General features: G+C 43.0%; 1 protein-coding gene across 3 annotated transcripts in view; it reads right to left on the bottom strand.

Moving 5' to 3' along the window:
* TBXAS1 (thromboxane A synthase 1) overlaps positions 1 to 18,841 on the bottom strand; it is a 363,475-nt gene extending 344,634 nt beyond the window's left edge. Inside the window, exons 1-2 of one of the 3 annotated variants that reach the window (XM_019544728.1) lie at positions 18,623 to 18,841; positions 3,896 to 4,046 (exon numbers count right to left, since the gene is read on the bottom strand). In XM_019544728.1, coding sequence (XP_019400273.1) covers positions 3,896 to 3,999 — 104 coding nt within the window. In that variant the 5' untranslated portion in view covers positions 4,000 to 4,046; positions 18,623 to 18,841. Of the gene's footprint in view, positions 1 to 3,895; positions 4,088 to 4,943; positions 5,032 to 18,622 lie in introns of those variants that run through there. The other 2 variants (XM_019544725.1, XM_019544726.1) reach the window with 2 other exon arrangements.
* Positions 18,842 to 23,443: the final 4,602 nt, after the last annotated feature.

Genomic DNA, 23,443 nt, shown 5'->3' with positions numbered 1-23,443 from the left:
ACAATCTCCCAGTGATTAGGTTCTCTGGAAAATGTATCACTTTGTTAATTTTACAGGTATTGAATCTATTTATTGGAGCTTTGCCTTGAATTTGTCCCCCTTTCACTGCTACAGCAAGCAAAATAAATCTGGGGCTCAAGTAGCCCCCTTGCTTTCTGTCCCCCACCCAAACTTCTTTCTCCTGCAGTCCTTTCCCCTCTTTCTTACAGTTAGACCATGCTCTCCCTGAGTACACGGAAGTGAGATACAAATTTATGAACAGTGGCCTAGAATAAACATCCCTGTAGTAACTTGCATATAAGGAAGTTACTACAGGTACCCATAGACTTAGTTCATCCAGAATTGATAAAGTTTACCTCTTCTGAAACTGCTGTAAGGTAGCACTGGTACTTCATAAGCACACTTTTAGGCAACACTTTTGTCCCTACTTGTATAGAACACAAACTATGCACGGCATTAGTCCAAAGCCAAAAGACTCATGATTTACCATATAGTTCACTCGGCTAGGCCCTAGCAGAGTCAACAGTGTTTCAAGCCATGGTGGCTTCACGGTGATGTTTTCTAGACATTTAAGGCTGATTAAAAACAGGGCTCATTGCAAATGGAAAAGAAAGGTGCAGCTCAGCTGTGGGGCTGAAAAGAAAGTTGAAATGTATTCAGTGTCACGGATCACCATGACGTGAAAAAGTCAGTGCTGAGAGGAACTGTGCTCAATGAGCATTACCATATATTTTATTCATATGAATTGCACTAACCTATTCTCGTGGTAGGTTCCCATCGGTATGTTTGACTCATGTAGGCCATGCATTTTATAGTCATGCTCAGCCTTGGCTACATTTGATCAGTCTCATAGCAGGTTTCCATTGCTGAGCCCATGCTGATTTTGACAGCAGTTTAGTCACTGACAATGCATTTTATGAGGTTTCCTTATATGCAAATGTAAAACAAGGGGCTTCCCTGCTCACCATGTTGATTGGGGAGGGGGAACCTCATCTTATATTCAAGTAAATACAGTAGTTAAAGCTCAAAAATTCTTTCCTTTTTAAAAAAGCTCAGTCTCTTCTACACACTGATACCTCCTTAAATCATTCCTGTTTTCAAGAAAGGGAATGAACCTGCAATGGATGCTTGGTCTCTAAACAAGGGCAATTTTCTGGTCCTCCATTTACAATTTTTTAAGCCTTTCTTTGGCTTTAAACAGCACTGATTACACTTTTAAAGCACATGCACAGCAAAGGTAAATGATACCTGAAAGACGATGGTACAGACACTGGTTCAAAACCACAACTGGCAAAACAGGCACAACTCTCAACTCCATTAGGTCCACATAACACGCTTGCTTACAGGGGTAGATTTACACACGGGCGCGCAGGGCCTGGGCTCGGGGGCTCCTGGCAATCAAGGGCCCCCCAGGAAAAAATTCAGAGATCAGGCTAACTCTACGTGCCAGGGATGAGTTGTGACCAGCTGTCTTCCTGCAGGCACCGCAGTGCTGGAGGACACCAGACACCAGGCCAAAGCCAAGGCAGAGCTGACATGCGGGGACTGGTAAGGTCCCACCCTGGGCTGTGGGCAGTGCTACGGGAAGTGGCGTGGGAAGTTCTGGTTGCAGCTCAGACATGTGGTCAGGGGCTTGGTGATGCTGCCCTTGGCAGTCCTTCAGCTGGGGCAGCAGTTCTGTGGCAGGAGCCTCCTTGCCTCGTGCAGGGTGCTCGTAGCCACGCACTGTCTGCAGCACCAGTAAGTTTCTGCAGGCTGGAAGGCTCGACTCTCTGGGCTGGTCGGGGGCAGGGCTGGGCAGGGAGCCAGCAGCCCCCAGCAGTGGCTGCTGATGCCCAACAGTCCCAATGTCTCTGCGGCTGGGGTCGGGCTCAACTCGACCTGCTACAGCACCGACACCCACGGAGCTGCAGGTGGAGAGCTACGTGCTCCACAACAACTACTCCCAGGCCACCAAGGACCATGACATTGGTGAGAGCCCAGCCCAGCCATGGCTACAGGGACCATCCCTCTCCCCCCCAGCAAAACAGGGCACCCTCCAGGCTTCCCCTTGATACATTCATGCTTATAACGGGGCATGGGGGGCCTCCTAGGTTCTGTTTGCCCAGGGCTCCGATAAATCTTAATCCACCGCTGCTTCTCTCAAGGGTGAATTTTTGCCCAATGTTAATGCAGCGATTTTCAAACAGGGTGCTATGGTTAGGTGTGCAAATGTGATTCACCCAGAAAAAACCCAGAGATTTCAAAACAGTCTGGCCTGCTGTGGTCTTCCCAAGTTTTTTGTAACCAAAGACTTGCTCTATTATTTTTCTGTCATCAAAACACGAGTAAAAAGCTACGATCTGGCATTTTCCAAGGTGTGCCCTCAATCTAAAAACATTGAGAACCACTGCTTTAGCATCTTAACTCAAATTTGAAAAAAAGATTATTTTTGATTCAACAAAAGCAGGACCTCTCAAGAAGCACGTACAATGTTTGGACAACAGATTTACCCATTTAAAGATAGGATACAAGGTTAGGAAGTTTCAGAAGATAGGAAAACCCCGACTGTTGCTACATCACTGAAGCTCTCCAGCCCCTTTTTTCTGGCTCACTGAAACATGTCACCATCTCTCCCTCCCCACCACCCACTTACGAGACCCATGAAGTCAAGCATGGGTTAAAAACAGCACAAACTCATTTTTATGCCCCAGTCTTATGCTCCTTATTCAGGTGAGCTCCCAATGAAGTAACAGGAGTTTCACACGTAATGATTATGTGCCAGACGGTGGCTTTTAAACCACGGTCCACATCGAACAACAGGATAGCCGGCAGCAAGATTTTCGGGGGGGGGGGAGGGGAGAAGTGGACTATAACACACTAAGTCAGTCTTTTATTTGTCTTTGTTGTTGTTGTTAAAGAGGTGTGGGTCAACTCTTAAAAACTACAGCACCAACATCCCTGCTTAATGCATACTACAAAGTCTCCAGGGACCTGTTTTGACTGTCCTGGAGTCAATGGGCTTAAATAAAAACTGGATGATGCCCCCAGAGATTGTAAAACAGGAATGTGCAAGGAAGCACAAAAGGCATCTCATGTATGAGTATGGAGTAATGCCTATAATAAAACTATGGTGTTCTTATTGCATTCTTTTCCACCCAACTTCCATATCCTTACACTTTACAAGCCTACACTTTAGGCTTTCTTTTAATTGTCTTTTAGTCTCTTCCTGGGATTGGGAATGTCTGATGGTGAGGCAGGAAGGTTTAAGGAATGGCCCTAGCAAAACCAGAGCAGAGATGAGAACTAAATTATCCTCACTTAGATTATTCTGTTGCCAAAAATGCATCTGGCCAAGATTCTCTTTGAACCCAGGTCGCTACTTCCTCATAAGCCTCCCTATTTATACAATGATTATTTTTATATCTAACACCATTTTAGCATGTACGCAAGCACCCAATATGGAAAGGAACAAAATTAAATTAAGGAATTCAAGCAGTGTGTATAATGCCACTGAGTCTGACCTAAAGAGCCAAGTACAGTCAAAAGCAGGTCTAACAAGACTGCCACCAACACTAATTCTTTTCTTTTGAAGTCTGATAATTTAATACTTCTATATCCCATGAAAAAACTCAAGTGATCAACAGATACTTGATAGGGTTCTGTAGAAGTTACCTGAAAAACCTACAAATTTTAGTACCGCTCCCTCCCATCTCCAGCTCTCTTGCAAAAGTCAATAGCAAGGACAACTCTTTGAAGTAAAATGACTTCCTAATCTTTGCATCTGCCTCCACCTCCCCACCACTTTTTTTTGGTCAACAGTGAGATAATTTAGTTGTGATAAGAACAGTAGAGGTCAGATTTTGCTGGCTTTGAGTACCGCATGTGTCTCATGTTAGCAAAAAAAAGTACTTACCGATACAGTAGGACTAGGAAGCCCACCAGCAGAGCCACAGTTACTGCTGTACCATTCATTTCTATGAAGGCAAATTTCAGTAGATCTGCAAGCTCCATTTTCATTAATTGCAATGTTGGCCTTGAAAGCGCGTGTTGGGGGAGGAAGTCTCCTAAACGACAGATAAAACCTTCCAGTTACATGAACAATAATCTGTAATGAAACAGGAACCAAGAGAGTGAAGTATGTCAAGTCACATCCAGTCCCAAATGTGAACTTTTTCTGCTTTCTGACTGCAACCTCAGAAAGGCAGAAGTTAAGGGTTTCATGAGTAACAAAATGAAGCAACCTTTTTGTTGTTGTTGTTCCGGATGACTGTCTCAAGCAGTAACTATAAATATTTATTGAATAGTCATCAGAGCTGGCCCATAAGCTCGCAGGACAGGCGGGGGAGCTAAGGGGGTGGTAATCCCACACACATTCAGTGATGCCCCTATTCAAACAAAGTTTGCAGTAGAAATGTTTCTTTTAAAATAAAAATGATTTGGGATAGATGATGATAAATGGAAAATTTACTCAGTGTAAGGTAACAAGCTTTCCTTAGGGACAAAGTGCAAGCTTCCTCCTCAGCCTCCTGCTAATGCACTTTAACCCCGCCTGGACCGACAACCCCAGTGTATATTCTGTCCTTGACAGCTCCAGTTATATGGAGACCAGGGTTGGAGCTCATGTATTTCAATAAGTTGGTCTCAACTATTACATGCAAGGGGCAAGAATTTTTGCAGATGATCTCTTTTATTGGGCCAACTGCGTGATTGGGATAAGCTTAGATAAGCTGTTGACACACTGCTGCTTACAAAACAAAGTCTATAACCTAAAGTATTCTGCATATGCTTCTCCCCCAGAGACCCAAGGAAGGGTATTGCGATAGACTTGGACAAGCTTTCAGGTATTCCAACCATGCAGTGAGTCCAAGAAAAGTTATCACCCACAAAAATTCTTGCCTCACGTATTTTCTGCACCATCACAGCTACAATGTCACTTCAGTGCTAAAAACATTATTACATACACGTTATCAAAGTCCAAGGATACAAGCCATAGTCCCATAAGCAACTTCCAAATGAAAGCCTCTTCTCCGCCCCCTTTAAGAGTCCCAATCCCTGGGCCAAGGGAATATATTTTGTTATAGATTATATACAAAACAGAAGGGGAAATCACCCAAACGTTCAAATAAGTCGTGTGCAATATTTGTGTAAGTTATGCAAATTAAAACAGGGCTCAGGAATTGTATGGTAACCTTGAAAAAACAGACATTCCACACATCTGAGTCCCATAATACATAAGATGAAATATAGTTTCTTCTTATATAGCCCCCTGAGATAATAGCTTAGATTTAACGTGCAAGGCTTCTCCACTATCACTGTATTACATTTCCTCCTCTTATCAGAAAAGTTAATAATATAGGCATCAGAAAAGTAAAATCTCTAACACAATAGAATTTAATTTTAAGAAGATTTGGCTCTACTATAACCGAATCATTGCTATTTTAGGTCTCGGTGCTTCACAACTGCATTAATTCCTTTCCAGCCTGAGTTCCTTATAGAATAAGTAAAAGGTGTTAACTAGCTCATTGGCTCCATAGAGTAGCACGATGGCTCACAGAAAACCTTGCTTATTGTATTAATAATACCATTGCTTCCAGATGCTATTCTGGGTCAATAATAGCTCCGCCGGCTTGCTACTGCCAAGTTCTCCAAGAACAATTGCATCAGGATTCAAGACTAGAGACGTAAAGAATTAATCAGCAGGCACAAGCCGATACCAAATAGCAATTGATCCCTGCTGGGCCTTAGTTTATACGGAATATTCCGTTTCTTAAAAGCCTTTCTGAAAGGAGAGTGATCCATCACAAATCTAAAGAGCAAGAAATGTTGTATTTTGATTTCACTACAATTTCTTTTCTCTGATTTAAAACAAACGTATATATCTGCATGTAGTGGGTCTGCTTCTCCCCCCTAAATGGCAAAACTCCCACTGAATTCAGTGAATACAGAATTGGACCCAGATCATGCTGGATTATTTTTAGAAGCACATTAGGACTTTCCCTGATCATGCTGGGAGGTGGGTGGTATGTATAGTTCTTGAAAACACATGCATAATGAAGGAAAATGGGTTTTCACATCAGCATCCAATTTGGGACAGAATGCACAATCAAATGCGGTATTATTTATTTTTTTGCTGGGAAACATTTTTAACATTTGCACCTGTCTCTTGATGAAAATGTAACCGTAGCATTTTTCACCCCTAAAGAGGAAACACACGTACAATTCTTATATCTGCCTGGAACAACTCACCAATCCATACGCTACAATACATCTACAAACAACACAAAATAAAGTCTGTCAATTCCTGCCAAAAATGTGATCTGAAAGCTGTACCTGATACCTTATGAAAAAGTTCGAGAAACTGAGTAAAATATGCCATCTTATTTTAATTGTCTTCCCTTTTTCTTGGTTATTATTGCTTTCATGAGAATAGGGAAACTGTTTTTCATTTGAACTCACAGTCCTTTATTGAGGGCCACCAGAACTGGCTGGTCTGAATACCACTATGCAACTACTGAGTGACTTCATAGAGGAGCAAGCTCTTCACTCAGCCAAATGATCAAGGAGGGTAAATAGATAGAGGCAGAGAGGAACGATCTCCTGTCAGACTGCAGGAGAATCAAATAACTGAACTGTCTGTGGTTGCTTATTCCTTCATTCACGTTCCAGCTGAAGCACACATCCACATGGCTAATAATTCATTGACATTTATACTCCGGTTACCACCAAACAATTATCTTTTACCTCCAGTTCCCCTCCATAGCAGGGAAAGTTTATAGAGCTTCTGTCTGTTCCACGCTCTCATGCTAAAGCGCCTCATATTTTAATCCCTTCACACACTAATTATCGAACAGAATCACATGGGCTCCACTGCAGCCGGCATCCAGTAAAAAGTAGAGAAAAAAGCTGGATCTGGCCCAGAGTGCAAAGTGGTTGCAGTCCTATGGAGTAAGCACCCAGTTTGCATGCAAAGTATTCACAACAGCAAAGCAGGAACAAGGAAGAAACTTCATCATAAATATGAGAAGTTATTTCTCAGCTAAATTATTTTTAAAAATCAATCTAAGTTTTCAAGGAAGTGTTAACATCTTGCCTATCATGGCCCAAGAGTAGCTTTTAAGCCCTGTTGCAAGAAAAATAGGTTCCAAATTGTAATGCAGTCGATATATAACACAAGGGCTGATCTGGATTACTGTTAGTTGCACAGAGAGGGCACGTCTACAATGCCTTTTGAGAGCACGCTTGCTTGACATGCACCACAGTGCTGCACTGGATGGAATAAGCACTCCAAGACAGGTTTTTGGCACACAAGAAGTATGACCTTAACGTCAGCCACATTCATAGGAAAATCTAGAATTTTGAGAAGGGGGAAGGAGGGGGGTAGAGATGGCAAGGTGCATCAACACATAAAACAGCACATATTTTTCTCTAGTTAAAAATAAACTAGAATCTTTATGAATCTGCTAGGGGCCTGTGGCTGTATTATGCAGTTCGACTGAGGCAAAAACAAATATAACTCCAGTGGAATCAGTTAAAAACAATCTGCAAAGCTGTGAAATAGGAGCTTCGTTACCAGGAGCAGCTAACAGAAGAACTGCAGAACAAAAGACAGCTTGACTGGTGGGACATCAAGACTATCCAAAAGAAGAGAGGGCTGTTAACACCTGTGGAATGAAGAGCCTAGAAAGGATCCGGTAGCTTACAATGAGCCTGGAAGTCAATCCACTCCTTCAGCACTGCCTGACCAGATATGCTGCACCACTGCCAGGCACCTGGTTTTAAACTTTGGGTGAAACAGCCATCAAAGAGAGGTGTAAGTGTACCAGTATATCTTCCCTGGATCCACACTGCCTACATCACTTTTCTGGGGGTGTAGCATACAGAGAGTGGATATGCCACACACTGCTGCAGTACTCCCTAGCAAAGTCCTCTGACAGTGCAGGTATGTCTGGAGGATTGTTTCATTATCACAAATGCTCCCTCTAATTTTAACACTAAGGTGCACAGAATACTCTAGGAGTAGCACAGGCATAGACATCTGGTTCATATAATTTAATTACCTGCTATCGTTTGTTCAAGACTGACCGATCAAGCGAGTCAAATGATTCCTAGAGCTACGCGAAGAACTACTAAACCAGGATAGAAATATTAAGGAACGTGAAGAGACTTCACATAAAAATTATGTTCATACTTGAAAACAGGCATTTCTAGAGGCTGGAGATACTTAATCAGAAGTACCAGGCATCATACAAAGTTCTTAAGGCAAAAAAATATCATTGTCAAGGAATCACAAGCGAATCACCTGAATGAACACCATATCCAGAAGCAAGTCAGTACAACCATGAAGTTAAGCAGGAAAACCTATTTCCAACAGATTCACATACTGTTTACCTAAGAACTTGGCTATATTAACCAAAATGCTTCTCAGAAGTGCCATGCTTGAGTTAAAGTCATCTGAATGACTAGCCTGTATGATGTGCACTTGTACTTCACTAACAAATTTAGTCTTAGTTGGCTAGAAATTACACTGAAACACAAACTCAGTTAATATCTTGGAGGCTGAAACAAATCATTAGAAATAGTATAACAAGCAGCTGTGCTTCACTGGAGCAGCTAGCTGCAAGAAATCCTGTGTGTTTCAAGGAGTTAGTCTAGAAATTGCCCACATTTTTTATCTGAGAGAAATGAATGTTTCTTTAGACAAAAAACACAAGAGTTAAAAGCTTTAAGTTGGTTTGTAGGCTAAAGGTTTTACTGCTATCTGAACCTTTGGGGACTGAGGTAAGATTTTTCAGTACTGGTGAAATTCCAGAGAAGGTAGAATAGCTTCCAAATAACTATGCATTTGAATTTAATGCAATAGATCTGTGCATGGATACATATTTTTAGCAAGATATTTTAAATGAAAATGGCATTTAAAGTAAATTGCCTAAACGGCCCACTTCAGAATTGTTGGTTGACCTGACAGAACTAGTATCATCATATAAGCTTGATTGGAAATAAATAAGGTTTTATTTGAGGGACAGTTCCATATTATCAGCCACCCTCCCCCACAAAAAAAACAAACCCTGCCTGTCCAATTTACTCCCAGAATGAGAACAAGTTTGTAATATTGTAAAGTTCTATTTTGCTAATGTCTTATTACATATTGACAGGTTGACTTTTTGGCATCTTTGTTTGCTTTAAAAATCTTATTTTAGCTAATAACACCCAAACGTATTGTTCTTCAGTATGAAATCTGCAACACAGATTCAAAGAACAGGGAGAAAAATGTATAGAGGCACCCAGTTAAATAACATGTTTGAATGAGGGCTAACAGATATACAGCCTAAGCTTGAGTGTATGCACCCACCCCACAGCACCAAACGATCTTGCCCTTTACTTCTGCTCACTTTGGGTGCTGACAGATGTGCAGGGCCACTTTACATAAAGCACCATGAGTTAAAGCGCTCTCCCCAACGCAACAGATGTTTGCCTGTTGGGTCAGGGAGGGGGGTGGGAATTGAGCCTTCCTGCATATGAGCAGCCAGGCAAGGACTGGCCCCTCGCCCCAGCTTCCCCTCCTCCCCCCACCAGCTCAGGGGCTGTCAGCAAAGAGAGATGGAGACGGAAGCCAGCAGCAGTGAGCTGCTAACTGGGGTATGCCCTGCCTGCGCAAAAGGGAAGGGGATGGCAGTGGGGGCACTTCGATCCACTGGCCCCGCCTCCAGCTCAAGCCAGACAAACCCCAAATGGCAGCTCGCTGCTGCTGGCTTCCCCCTCCCTCCCTGCTGACTGCCCCAGGGGCTCGCACAACAAACTAACCCTAGAGAACACAAGTTCCCTAAGGTGCTCTAAAGTAGAAGCACCTTCATCTGATGCCTCATTTGAAGAGGGTTAATTTTCATGCAACCAGCCACTTTAAAAGCTGTCTGCATCATGTCATGGCTGTAGTTCACTTTCAGGGGGGTAATTGCATGAAAAATGTAACTTCTGTCTGCACCCTTTGAATAGCATCTTACAAGGGAACTAGTCACACTTGAAGCACATGGCATAACTCAGCCTCAGTAAGGGTGAACCTGCATTTCAAATAGCCCAAACTGATTCTCCAGCACAGTTCCACAGCCGCTGAATGTGGAGCTACAGCACCCTACTTGGCTTCCCTAAGGATCAGCTTTGAGAGATTCCCCCAGTATCTGTAAGCAAGTACAGGCTTCCCAGACTTTCTTCTCTAGTTTGCAATTCAAGAACGTGGTGATGAAATCTCCCCTTGTCTCGAGAAGCAGACTCCATTAAAGAGCGATTACAGGCAACCTATTTAAAAGTAGGGCAGCAGTTTCAGAGACAATTAACTGGCAATGATCAACACTCTGCAGAGGAAGTGCTCAAGTTTTGCTAGAATGCCACCAGCAGTCACCCATGTTCTTATACAGTCCAAAGCATCTCCACTAACTGAAGAGGAATAAATAAAGAGGAACAAGAGCATGAGAAAAACAGCATTCGAACAAAGTGGCCAAGGGCACCGATAACAGGGCACTCTTATTGGTATCACAGTGTCCCATCATGTACAACTGGGTTTGTGATTATGCAAAAAGAGGGCAGATCAAATGCTGAGTGTTCAAACACAAATTGCTTGTTAGCCTATTGGGTGGGGGTAGAGAGGGGATGGACAGACTGTGCGAGGGAGCAAACAGATACTTGAAGCTTGTCACCTGCATTCTGGAGGTGTACTTGATAACTCTGTGCGGTTTTCAATACTTGATCATCAGTATTGAAAACTGCACAGAGTGCAATGGACTGAGTACCTGAAACAGCAAGCTTCTCAAGAAAACGTTACATTCGCTTATCACTTGACAAACCAAGAATGCAAGTGGGGGTAAAGCCTTGAGCCTTGGATGAGAAGAACTGGTTTTTTGTTCCAGCTCTATCAACCATTTGTCAAATCACACATATTCATGTGAGACGTTCTAGCCATCTAAATGGGTCTGCTCACAAGAGTAATATGTTCAGTGTAAAGAAAAAGAGCTGTACTGGGCCCAGGATGGAGCACATGCAGTTCATCTCTCCTGAGAAATCACAAGGATTGGACACCTGCAGGCAAAGTTTAAGAGGTACAGAAGAGATTCTCCCTCTGAAACAAGTGTGAAATAGGCAACAAAAGGAAAAAGAATGTGCGTCTGACTACATAATGCAAACACAGAGTGTGGTGAGCTAGCTGCTCACCAGCCAAAGAGGCACAATGACTACTCTAGACTTCCCATCCATCAAGCACCAGGTCAAGGGGGGAGGTGGGAGGAGGGGGAAAGAAAGCAGAGAACAATTTTAAAAAGAACCAGGAAGAAAGTCTGGAACTAAGTGATCAGCCTAATACTGCCGTTACTGTTGTAAACACTAAGGAGCATGTAAACCACAGCAGAGTATTATCCTACATCCATATGCTTAAAGGAAATGCTACTGCAAGCAGATTAAACCTTACAGTTGCATGTAATCAGCAAGCTGTCAATCACTATTTTTAAGCCTTATTAGCAATGCCCAGTTGCAGTCTATATTAGGCTGCAAAAGTGACTCCTTATTGAATTAAAAAGTTCAACTAGAGAATACCAGATACATGGGAGTTTGTTGAGAGGCACAGAGTAATTATTAGGCACCTAATTCCCCTTCTCTCTTGGGGATGGGGGGGAGCCATGTTACTGCCACTCTGTGCCTTTGAACAATTTCCCACATAAATACTTCCAAAAATAAAAAATACATAAGCGCATGTAGACTGTTACACTGGGAGTTTTTACATGAGACTATAAGCTGAAGAGCCTGCAGAGCAGGTTTTGTAGAAAGTGTACGGGTGAATTACAAAGGTGGATAATGTCTTCATGCAGTGGGAAAATCCAGAGAGGATATAGAAAGTTAATGCAAATTGGGATTTCCTTACATTCAAGTATACCCTAACTGTGTCAACACTTACTACACATGCATAACTACGCATTAAGTTGAGCAAGACAACACTCAACACTCCCTTAGGCCTAGTTGGAAGGGTCTCTCCACTGTGAGGACTGCAAGGTAGGGGTGGCCAGCTTTAGTACATACTTCTTACGCTCTGCAAGGTAGGGGTGGCCGGCTTTAGTACATACTTCTTATGCTCATCTGTTGAGTGCAACAAGAAAAGCAAACCTTTTTTCTAGCTCCTTGGCATATTAACTGTCAAAGCACAACTGCCTTGAGCTCCTTCCTGCTTATTCTCAGTAAAGGAAATCCAGAGGTCGTACAGTATGGAGACAGTGGGAAGTAGAAAAGAATAAAAACATGATTTACACAATTGCAAATGAAGCAATGCCATCTCGGGAGGGGGGGTATTATACAATATGTGGGGGGTTTCCTAAAGCCTAAACTTTTAGTATTAGATGATTGTAAAGGTCTCACATTACAATGAAGGAGGTAAGACTCTAGCTCCCACTGCAGTGAAGAAGAGCTTCAAAGCTGGGAGCCCTAAAGGCTCAGAGTCCAAAAAGCAAATTAAATTATTTGAATTTGGGAAGAGAGGTCAGATTAATGATTTCTGAGTACTTAAGGCTGGCAGCTCTTGCCTCCTTCTACAGTCTTACGTTTATGAATCTGCAGGTGCTAGACAGGGAAGTCTAAACAGTATAAAAACAGTTGAAAGGCCCTGAAAACTTGGTAACAAATCTGCAAACACTGAAGCACAGTGCTCTGTTCTTCTCCGTCTACACTAACGCGTTTACATGTGCAGGGCCTAAGGCTCACTGTGAACTTGGCCAAGAATATTAAGCTCTCTACTAAGAATCCAGCAGATGAGCACAAGGAATTTTTGCACTAGCCCACTAGAGGCCATAAGCACCCTAGTAAGCTTTGCTGAATTAAAGTAACTGTATGGAGCAAAACACAGTGACTGTCATACCGGGCCATTTCATTGCCTGCTGATCAGAAACAAGCTTAAGTGTAGAAAGTTGCTGTTTTGTAGGACAGTGCAATGACCTTTTTCTTCGCCTCCCCTCCTGCCCATTACAAATCACAATTCCAAGACGAGATTATTTCCCCCAATAAACAAGATTTCATCACAGGTTTTCATCTACAAGCATTTTTATGCCTGAATATGCTACCAGTTCTCTTAATTAAATAAAAGGGGCTTGGCAGAAAGTAAGAGCCCATGCACGGGATCACAAGACCAGCTACAGCTTCAGTATCTGAAAAGCAGCAGTCCCAGAAACTACTGCTGAGAAATAACTGCCCCTTTTATACTAGGATTGGATTACTTGGATAAAAGTCCTCACTTAAAAATTAAAGGTACTAAAAACTCACCAACTATTGCAATTATATTGATCCTGCTGGATGTTAGATCTGGTCTCTAGCTACTAAACACCACCAGCTAGGCTTTGGTTAATAAAGAACACAGCTTTGTTAACCAACTACTGAGGTTTTCGTTCTTTTTCTTCTTCACTTTCCACTTGAAAGTTTTCATTTACATTTAAGACATTATGACTTTCTGCTCCCAAATGCTGCGTTAGCACTGCAACTCTCATGCGAGAGGGCCTGTGCAGCGCTGCCGAGTCTCACAAGAGGGAAAAAGCAAAGAAAAAAGCAGCACTGCCTTTAAAAGCAAGCCCAACCTATTTCAAAGAGATGGGGGTGCTTATCAACCGAGGACTCAAAATATTAAGGCGACTTAAAAAAAAAAAAAAACCACAACAAGCTCAATTCTGTTTATTGTAAGCAGACTTGGCAACACTGGTCCTGTGCGTCTGCACAGCCCCCCTGAAGGCGAGGAGACTCTGAGCAGGGGTTCACACAACCAGACCCAGCTGCAAGATGCAGACCCAAGTTTGGACTCAGTTTGAACAGGTCTGTCACAAGAGATGCCAATTCCAGAGCCACTCCTTGTGGCCAGGCACACCCTCAGGGTCTTTCTAGCATCAGGCATATGTACCTCTTCCCCCGCAAATGAACTCTCTCTAGACCCTCATCCCTTCTACAGTCCCCAGTCTTCAAACAATAATCACCATGAATTTTGTCACTTCCTTAGCAAATACAAAAAACTTCCCTTTCCACTTTCTCTCTCCCCTGCCCCTTAGGTCCAGGCTTAGCATCCTCCTTCAGCAGCCTCTCTCCTGTCCAGGTGCACCAGGAAGGATTAATGAAGTTCCCAGGCGTTCACTAATTCTTCCTCAAGTGTTCATTAAGCTCTTATCAGTCATCCAAAGGTAAGACACCATCCCACAGGGTTATCTGTAAGGCTTTTTTGGTTAATGTTTGCTGCAGTATCATCTATGGCTCACTCCAGAGTTTCTCGGTTTTCTCCATCTGCCAACAACACCAAAAGGCAGGCTGGGGAAAAAACTATCCCACCAGCTTGGAGGACAAACACCAGTCAGGCTGCATTCTCAAGGTCCCAGGCCAGCCTGCTTTATTTAGCAGTAGCCAGAAGTCCTCCTGTTATAATAGCCACCACTACCTTTGCCAGTTACTAAACATATTGATGTGGAGGTTGACCTTTCAACAAATCTCATATGAGTCAAAACCTTAGCAACAAAAGCCCCCTAAGTAAGGTGGACCAAGGATTTAATGATGATCTTTCATTTTCTCCATCTGAATTATGCAAATATGTAAAGCAGAAAAGGAATACAAGCTACAGAGACCCTCCCACTTGTAATAAAATGAGTGGAACTGGAGAAAGACTCAGGTTTTAGAAGGGATATATGTTGGTGTGAGACTAGAGTCTTGAGTGTGTAATGACAGTGGCTACATAAGCAGAGAAACAGCAGAGCACACAACAGTGGTTTCCAGCTAAGCATGTTCTGTAAATCCTGCTGGTAACAGGTCCACTTGCTTTCCTGCAACACTTGGCTGCTACCAGAAACACCAAACTTTTCTCCCCCAGTTAAGAATTGCCTGAGTGAAGGACATATATTCTTGGAAGCAGCAGCTATTAAAGCAAGTTCAGGACTCTGAACAAATTCCAAGACAGCCACCTGTTTTGCTGATTGATTCAGGGTTCATGACTTTATTTCTCCAGGACAGATTTTAAAAATATACAGACAAGCAGAGAGACTAATAAGTGCCCACACCTCTGCATTACTAAAAGTTAGGGACCAATTTTTTAAAGAGATCAATGCAATTTTTATTCCTAAATATCTTTAAAAATGTGGTCCTCTGTGCCTTTCATTTCCTCATCAGACAATAGGGAAATAGAAAAACAGTTCTCTTTGTAATACTCTTCCAGGTATCTGGATAAGCAGCATCACTTTAAGTGTAAAATCTTATTCTTCCCTTAATATGCGTAGCCTCAATTAACCTTATCAGAGCACGTGTGTAAACTGAGATTATACCCTTTAATGAGCAGCTATAGCTGTACTGTAAATGCAACATTACATGTGCCTTGTTATGGTTCAAGACCACTACAGTCTTCAAGACTTATAAACCTCAGAAAACAGAGTATAGCAGAAATACTTAAAAAAAAAATTAACCATAAAAACACTGGCAGAAGGAAAGATAGCTATAAATTCAGCTTTAGTTTTCCAGCACATACGGTGACAAGCCATGAATAATATGCATTTCTACACTTCCAACATACAGATGTACATGCTGCTCAGTGTAACCTTTGCAGTAAAGTCTCTTTAACAACTGCTCCAAATGGAGGAAGAAAATGGCTGAGAGTGAAAAGAGCAGCCCTTTGTCTTGTCTCTTAACAGAGTTACTGCAATTGCACCCATAGAATAAAAAGCAGGGTCTGAAATGTATTAGTCTATGCACTTATCCTGGATTTTGAACAAACTTTTTTCCAGGGATGTGAAGTTGTATTTCTATAGTGAACAGAAAACAGAAGATCCCACTTATCCTCCCTTTTATACTAGGATTTGATTACTTGGATAAAAGTCCTCGCTTAAAAATTAAAGATACTAAAAACTCATCAACTACTGTAATTATATTGATCCTGCTGGATCTGGGGTCTAGCTACTAAACACCACCAGCTAGGCTTTGGTTAGTAAATAACACAGCTTTGTTAACCAATTACTGAGGTTGCCAAAGTGTGTTAATGACAAATAGGCTCCAATTCATTTGGCAAATAAAAGACAAGCAGGCTACTATATATATTATTGATAGAACTGTGTCAGCTGAGTATTTCCCTAAAACACAAGCAACTACTTTTGCAGGCCTATATCAGAACATTATCCCTATCATTTGTTTGACTTTCCCCTTGCATTGTCAAAAAACAACTATTTTTCAAAACAAGTAGTTTGAGATGCTTCATGGATCTGATAACAGAAAACTTAATGGTAAAGATTTACTTAAAATAAGGCAGGGACTTGCAAAAAATCTGGTATTTTTTGTTAATATAGCTAAATGCAATTTGTCCTGTTTTTCACTTCCAATAACCACAATCTGTGCCAATTCAGCAACAAGTAGTTTTTCTACAATACACAAAACTTAACTGTGAGATACTGCTCTCCTTATTCAAGTAAGATTCCCAGTGGCTTCAAGAGTTTTACCCAAGAAAGGACTAGTTCAAACTTTGAATGACATGTAACAATTAGTACTCGATTGTGAAAGCCTGTTCATATGTGTTCCTTGAAGAGAGAGTTTTACATAAACATAACATACACAAGCCTCATCAGCATTAATAGGTTTTCCCATGTACCTTTTAACAGGTACAATAAGGGCAAAGAAGATTAAAGCAGCAAGCTGAATCTAGCTATTTCTCTTCTCTTCTGTTACATAGCCTGACCAGACCAGAGCTTCAGAAACAGTCTTCTTCACGCTGTTTGTGGTCATGTGGATTGAATTGGCATATAGGGCATTGACAATGCAAAACAAGTAGACTCCGTGACTTTGCAGACAAAATGCTTTTATTAGTAGTGCCTTGGCAATGCCTCTGCAATACAAGAGAGTTACTTTAGACTTAATTTTATCTACTTCCCACACAAAACTTTCTTCTACTATGCTGCTGGATACTGAAATGTATTAAGATCTCAGAACCCCAAGATCTGTGATGTGTAGAAAACACTTTGAACCTGAAAAGCACCATGCAGGGTCTAAGCACCCTTATGGTTGCTTTCTAGGTCACCAGTTACTTGTAAATTGAATTAAATGCATCCCATACAGTGTCCTATTGACACTTCTGCTATTTGCTATAATGCCCCTCATTTTATGCCTTTATCAGATTTTGGTTGGCGAGTGTCTAGAATTGCTTTGTGTGTATGTTTTGGGTTAGTTCCCTGTATACAAGATGCAAGGGTGCTGCAGCTGTATGTCTCTAGGTCAAGTTGATACAAATTTGTAGGGTGCTAGGAGAAGGGCCCAGATGCCTCATCTACCAGGGCTCCTTTATCTGCTTTACAAATACAGCAGTCCATCCAAAAAGAGCACACACCAACTCAGAGGCTTCCTCAGTCAGACGAAGGGTTTTTAAACCTGGAAGCTTGCTAAGAATTTTTTTTCCCCCCAACTATTTAAGTTGGTCTAATAAAAGATGTCAGATTCCCCCAAAGCACGTTGTCTGCCTATGTCTTTAGACCAACACGGCTACATTCGACACCGTCGCTACAAATAAGGCCGCATCCACTGGGCAGGAAGGTAGGTAGCTCATTGTCAAAACCCATTCCCTATTTGGCACCTCTGCCCAGACTTACAGCAAGGCTTCTTTATCAACCCACTGAAAAGGGCAACACTTTCATCTTGGCAGGACTAAGTACCATCTATTCAGGGACTTTTTTTTTCCAGGCAAGACCTTTTCTATTAAACCACGTCCTGCCTTCTCCCCAAGGACATTACCAATCGCAAATCACTCTTCATGAGAGTTAGACGTGCCCCAGCAACATTAGCCAACATATCCTTTCTAACACCACTATTCCCCAAAGCATCGCATGCCCTCCAACTGCTGTCTTTCCCCTCAATGACGGCCACACATTAGCCGCAAGGAGCATACGCAGTGCATAAAGCAATTTGCAGTATTCATTATAAATTGTTAATTCTTATTAAAGCTTGGGAAAAAATTCCTAGTTGGGGGACTACAGCCAACATTTTCAGTGGCATTCACTAATACGTTATGCCTTAACTCTCAGTTACCCAATGCTCCCTCCCCTTTCCAATGACTGCTGCAACTCAGTTTTCTAAGCAACACCAAAACATGTTTTTGACTTTTTTGGGGGGGGGGGGGGCACTGCTCCCTGTAGGGTTTGGAATAGCAGCAGGAGCACTGAGCAGTGCTGAGGATGTCACTTAGCTCCCATTCCAGTCAGCCTAGGAAAAGGCTGTAGAAACACTGGAGTGATCAACTACACTCAGGCAACTGATGCTGCAGCAGTTCATGCAGGATCCACATTAGAATAACTAGCTCCACAACCAAAGTAGGGGGAGGATACCTCAAGCTCATGAAAAATTGATGTCAGTTCACCCTGGTAAACCCAGCAGCCACAGTGAACAAGGCTCCCCCCAGCCCCACTCCTAGGTATAGCTCTTAACCTCTACCCAGGAGGTTCCAGCTCCAAGGAGACACCCTCTCCAGCAGGTCACACGTGCTAAGTCTGCAAGCAACCACACTGGAAAAGATCTGCTCAGTGCAAGGTCGCTGAAAGAAAAGACCACAGTATCTTGGCCAGAGGCACGAGGGCAGGCTTGGGCTGAGAAGAGACCAGCCCCTGCAGTCACAACTCCTTACCTTTACATTTCTACCCTGCTTCTCTCAGCAGTTCCTGGTTGGCTTGGGATCAAGCAGCTGCATCATTCATCATCAGACATGCGAAGGGAGTGGTGGAGCATGTAGTTTTTGCAGCTTCCCTCCACCAGGACAGGTGCTTGGGAGCCTGCCCTGATCTCAGAGCCAGAGGAGGGAGGGCGGCAACAGGACTACAATTCCCAGAAGCCCCGGCAGAGCCTCCTCCCTCGCCAGTGGGTTGTGGGGGGGATAGTTCACGTGCTGCAGGCACCACTGATCAAGCCCAGCAGAAGCACTGGAGGCTGGGAACTACTTGTCCCAGGATTCTCAGCGTGCCCTAGGGGATTGCTCAATGGGAGGCATACATTGCAATGTATGCAGTGGGAAGCAGCCTTCCTGCCTGCCAAACCATGCTGCCAGATAATGCTCTCGTCGTGGGGTGGAAATGGATAATGAATATATTTCTAAGGGGCTTGGAGGATTGGAATTAGCCACAAAAAAAATGGTAAACAGGTATTGCAAACATAACCGTAAAACCCAAGCAGCTAGAATTCGCTGTTCCCATGCACTGATTAGCTACCACCTCTTTCAGTACAGTCATAACTCCCCTTACCTACAAAGATGCCCATGCTTAACTGGATAAGGCTCTTTGGGTAAATCTGGTATCTTTTATTAGATCAGCTCAAATAGTTGGAAAAATTACTTTTTGCAAGCTTGCGGGTATAAATACCCTTCCTTGTCTGCCTGTGTCCTAGATAGGGCGGCCATCATAGAGGACAGTCTGGTTGTCCTCTGTCCTCTATTGATACAGAACCTGATGCCTTTTTGTCCTCTATTTTTCTTTTCAAGTTTATACAAGGCAGCTATTTTTTCTCTTCAGGAGAAAAATAAAGGACATAAAGGCGTTGGGTTTCGTATCAATAGAGGACAGAGGACAACCAGACTGTCCTCTATGATGGCCATCCTATCTAGGACATAGGCAGACAAGGAAAGATATTTATAGCTGCAAGCTTGCAAAAAAAGAATTTTTCCAACTATTTGAGTAGCAAAAAACTAGAACGTCTTCTATGATGGCCACCCTAGTCCTAGACCAACGCAGCTACAACCTATACCCCTGTAACACACTTAACTTGGCATTCTTGCTGATTTATGAAACAGAAGTAAAAGCTCCAATTTTGTTTGTTTCCTGATGAAATGAATGGAACTACTCATAGCAAAGCAAGAGTAACATTGGACCCCTGCTAAACCAAATAGGACAACTGATAACCAACACCCAGGAAAAAACTAACCTGCTTAATGAGTACTTTGCATCATTTTTTCATCAACCCAAAGAGTATGCCCTGCCTAGCAAGATGTGGGACAGCCAGGGTGAGGGTAGATTTATACCCAGCATCAGTGTAGACCTTGTAAAGGAACACCTTGAGAGGCTGGACACTATCAAGTCAGCGGGTCCTGATAGATTGCACCCTAGAGTATTTCAGGAGCTGGCAGGAGTCATAGCCCAGGCACTGGCAAAGATTTTTGAAAACTCGTGGCACTCAGGTGAAGTATGTGAAGATTGGAAGAAGGCCAATGTGGCACCTACCTTCAAGAAAGGGAGGAAAGTAGATCCAGGGAACTACAGGCCAATCAGCTTGACCTCAATTCCTGGTAAGATTCTGGAAAAAATCATCAAATAGTCCATTCTTGACAAGCTGGCTGATGGCAACATCCTGAGAGGCACCCAGCACACGTTTGTTGCGGGTAGGTCTCGCCTGACCAATCTCATCTCCTTCTATGACCAGGTAACATATCACCTAGAGAAGGGGGAAGAGATTGACGTCATATATCTGAACTTTAAAAAACCCTTTGATCTGGTGTCCCATGATCTCCTCTTGGAAAAATTGGCCAACCATGGTCTCAGCTACATCACAAACCGATGGCTGGAGAATTGGCTCTGAGGCCAGACTCAGAGGGTGGTGGTTGACAGAAGCTAATCATCATGGCGCTTCATGACTAGTGGTGTTCCCCAAGGCTCTGTCCTTGGACCAGTTCTCTTTAACGTCTTTATCAATGACACCAAACTGGATACAGGTGTCAAAAGTGGACTGGCCAAGTTTGCCAATGACACCAAACTTTGGGGTACAGCATCTACAGCAGAGGATAGGCTGGTGATACAGGCTGACTTGGATAGACTGAAAAAGCAGGAAGATACAAACCTCATGACTTGCAATATCAACAAATGTAAAGTACTCCACTTTGGGGAAAAAAACCCACAGCACACTTATAGGCTCGACAATGCTATGCTTGCTAGCACCAAGGCCGAAAGAGACTTGGGAGTCACGATTGACCACAAGATGAGCATGAGCCACCAATGCAATGTCACAGCTGGTAAAGCAAACAAAACTCTGGCTTGCATCCATAGATGCTTCTCAAGTAAATCTCATCCTACTGCTGTACTTGGCCTTGGTGAGGCCGCAGCTGGAGTACTGCATCCAATTCTGGGCTCCACAATTCAGGAAGGATGTGAAGAAGCTTGAAAGAGTCCAGAGGAGAGCCACGCGCATGATCAGAGGGCAGGAGAATAGGCCCTATAAAGAGAGGCCATGGGACTCTTCAGCCTGGAAATGTGCAGGCTCAGTGGTGGCCTCGTAGCAGCCTATAAGTACATCAGGGGTGTGCATCAGGATCTGGGGGAATGTCTGTTCACCAGACCACCCTAAGGGCTGACAAGGTCTAATGGTTGCAAACTCCTCCAAGACTGTTTTAGGCTGGACATAAGGAAAAACTTCTTTACTGTCCAAGCCCCCAAAGCCTAGAATAGGCTTCCTCCAGAGGTGGTGCAAGCACCTACTCTGGATTCCTTTGAGAAGCATTGGGACATTTATCTTGCTGGGATCCTATGACCCCAGCTGACTTCCTGCCCTTGGGGGAGGGGGCTGGACTCGATGATATTCCAAGGTCCCTTCCAGCCCGAATGTCTATGAAATCTGTGAAATCTATGTATGTTTTTCTGTTCGAGAGCAGGCAAGGTTCTTTGAATAGATGTGATATCTTTGAGTAGAAAGATATCACATCAGCTCAAAAAACTTTTCCTGCCTATGTCTGTGGACCAACATGGCTACAACCAAAACCCACTTTTAGTTTGAGATGCATCCAGTACTGCCAACCCCTCAGTGCTCAAAAGTCAAGAGGGAAGCTCTTGGAGATCACAGGATTGGCTTCAACATGATTTAAAAGTAATTAAGCACTTAATCTACAAGGGGAGATAGCCAGAATTGCTTTTCCCATTTAACTGCCTGTGCAGAGCCATTTAGTCTGAAATGAGTGCCTCACTCCAAATAAGTTTGATCCTCTTGTTTTCATTTAACCCCTTACTTTCATTTGAATTAGCTCCCCTGTAATAACTAGCTTAAATTTGTATTTGCCTTCTTTCTCAGGAGACTAAACATGGTGTATTCAAGTATTTTTGCACAACACCAGGTCTAGAAACTTCCTTTTTGGGGGGAAAAAAAGAAAGCTGAAATGCATGCATAATCACATGACTCCAGAATCTGGGACACAAACAAGCATCACAAGACTCCCTATTAAAATTGTGAGTTGGCAACATTGCAGAGAAGTGTTTGTGCCAACTGTTTTTAAAACATACAGAGGAAGATTGTGCAGGGAAGAGCTCTCTGTTCTCCATAAACTTCAGGGATTGCTTCTTAACAGCATAAAGAACCCTGGGCTGAAATCTTAATGCAATAGTTAATAATTGTAGGTAGCTAACTTGAATGATGCCTTTTCGTGCCTACTGTAAATATAGACTATAGATTATAGACATTCTTAGTATTTCTTAGTATTAAGGTTCTGCATCAAATGATGTAATAAGTAAAAGTCTATTCTTTAAACATTTTATAGAATGTCACTAATTTAAAAAATTACTTCAGTAAGTGCAAAACAGATCTCTAAAGTATAGTTTACGCTGAAAATACCTTTTTTGCAGAGAAAAGAGATCTCTATCTAGCTGGAATGAGGAGTCTGTCAAGATTTTGGTGAAATCAGAGTTCACTAAGGCTTGTTTTTTCCTTTTCAAATGTAAGAATGCATTTTACTTTTTTGCTGTGACCTGTGTAACATTCAATTTTCTAGGGCAATGTCTTGATAAAAGAGTCTAGTATAAGAAAGTTTTTGTGAACATGAGGGGATTATCAATTTCCTTACGTAATCACATTAGGCCCTGCAAAGACCTATTTCTGTGCTCCACTGAAGCTATTCTTTTCTTCAACTTCCTGTTCCCCAATATAGAGCAATCTTAGGTATCTCCCCAGTCATGGACAAGCCTGAAAAAAGAAGCCCTCGGGGAAATCTTTGCACAAATACCCTAGCAGACCTCCTCCTTTATGGTTCCACATAAGAACAGGAATCCATGTGGGGCTAGAGGATGAACACTGCATGCTCCTGGAGGCTGAGGGGGCACGATGAGCTCCCACAGGCAGTGGCAATGCTGTCAGCGGCAGGAGCGTGGTGGCGGCAAGTGGGGAGCTCCAGCAGGTGGCTGTGGCACTGTTGGCAGCAGGGGAGGAAGGGTGGCGAGCACTGACCAGTGGTTGGTGACTACCCGCAGACACCACTGGCAGTGTCAGGAGTGGCCAGCGGTAATCACGCACCGCCCACAGACACCGCCAGTGGTGTTGGTGGCAAGGGGGAGGGGATGGTGAGCAGTGACTGCCTGCAGGCACTGCTGGCAGTGTCGGCGGCATCTTTTTGCTGGGGGTGCACCACCATGCTCACGGGGTACCTGTGTACCTGCATGCACCCCCTATCCATCGCCAATGGGCTAGAGATATCAATAAGTAAGTG

This window comes from Crocodylus porosus, unplaced genomic scaffold (genome assembly GCF_001723895.1).
Source record: "Crocodylus porosus isolate Cpor-Errol unplaced genomic scaffold, CroPor_comp1, whole genome shotgun sequence".
NCBI lineage: Eukaryota > Metazoa > Chordata > Crocodylia > Crocodylidae > Crocodylus > Crocodylus porosus.
Note: the sequence above shows the minus strand (reverse complement) of the source record. Positions and strands in the feature narration are given on the sequence as shown.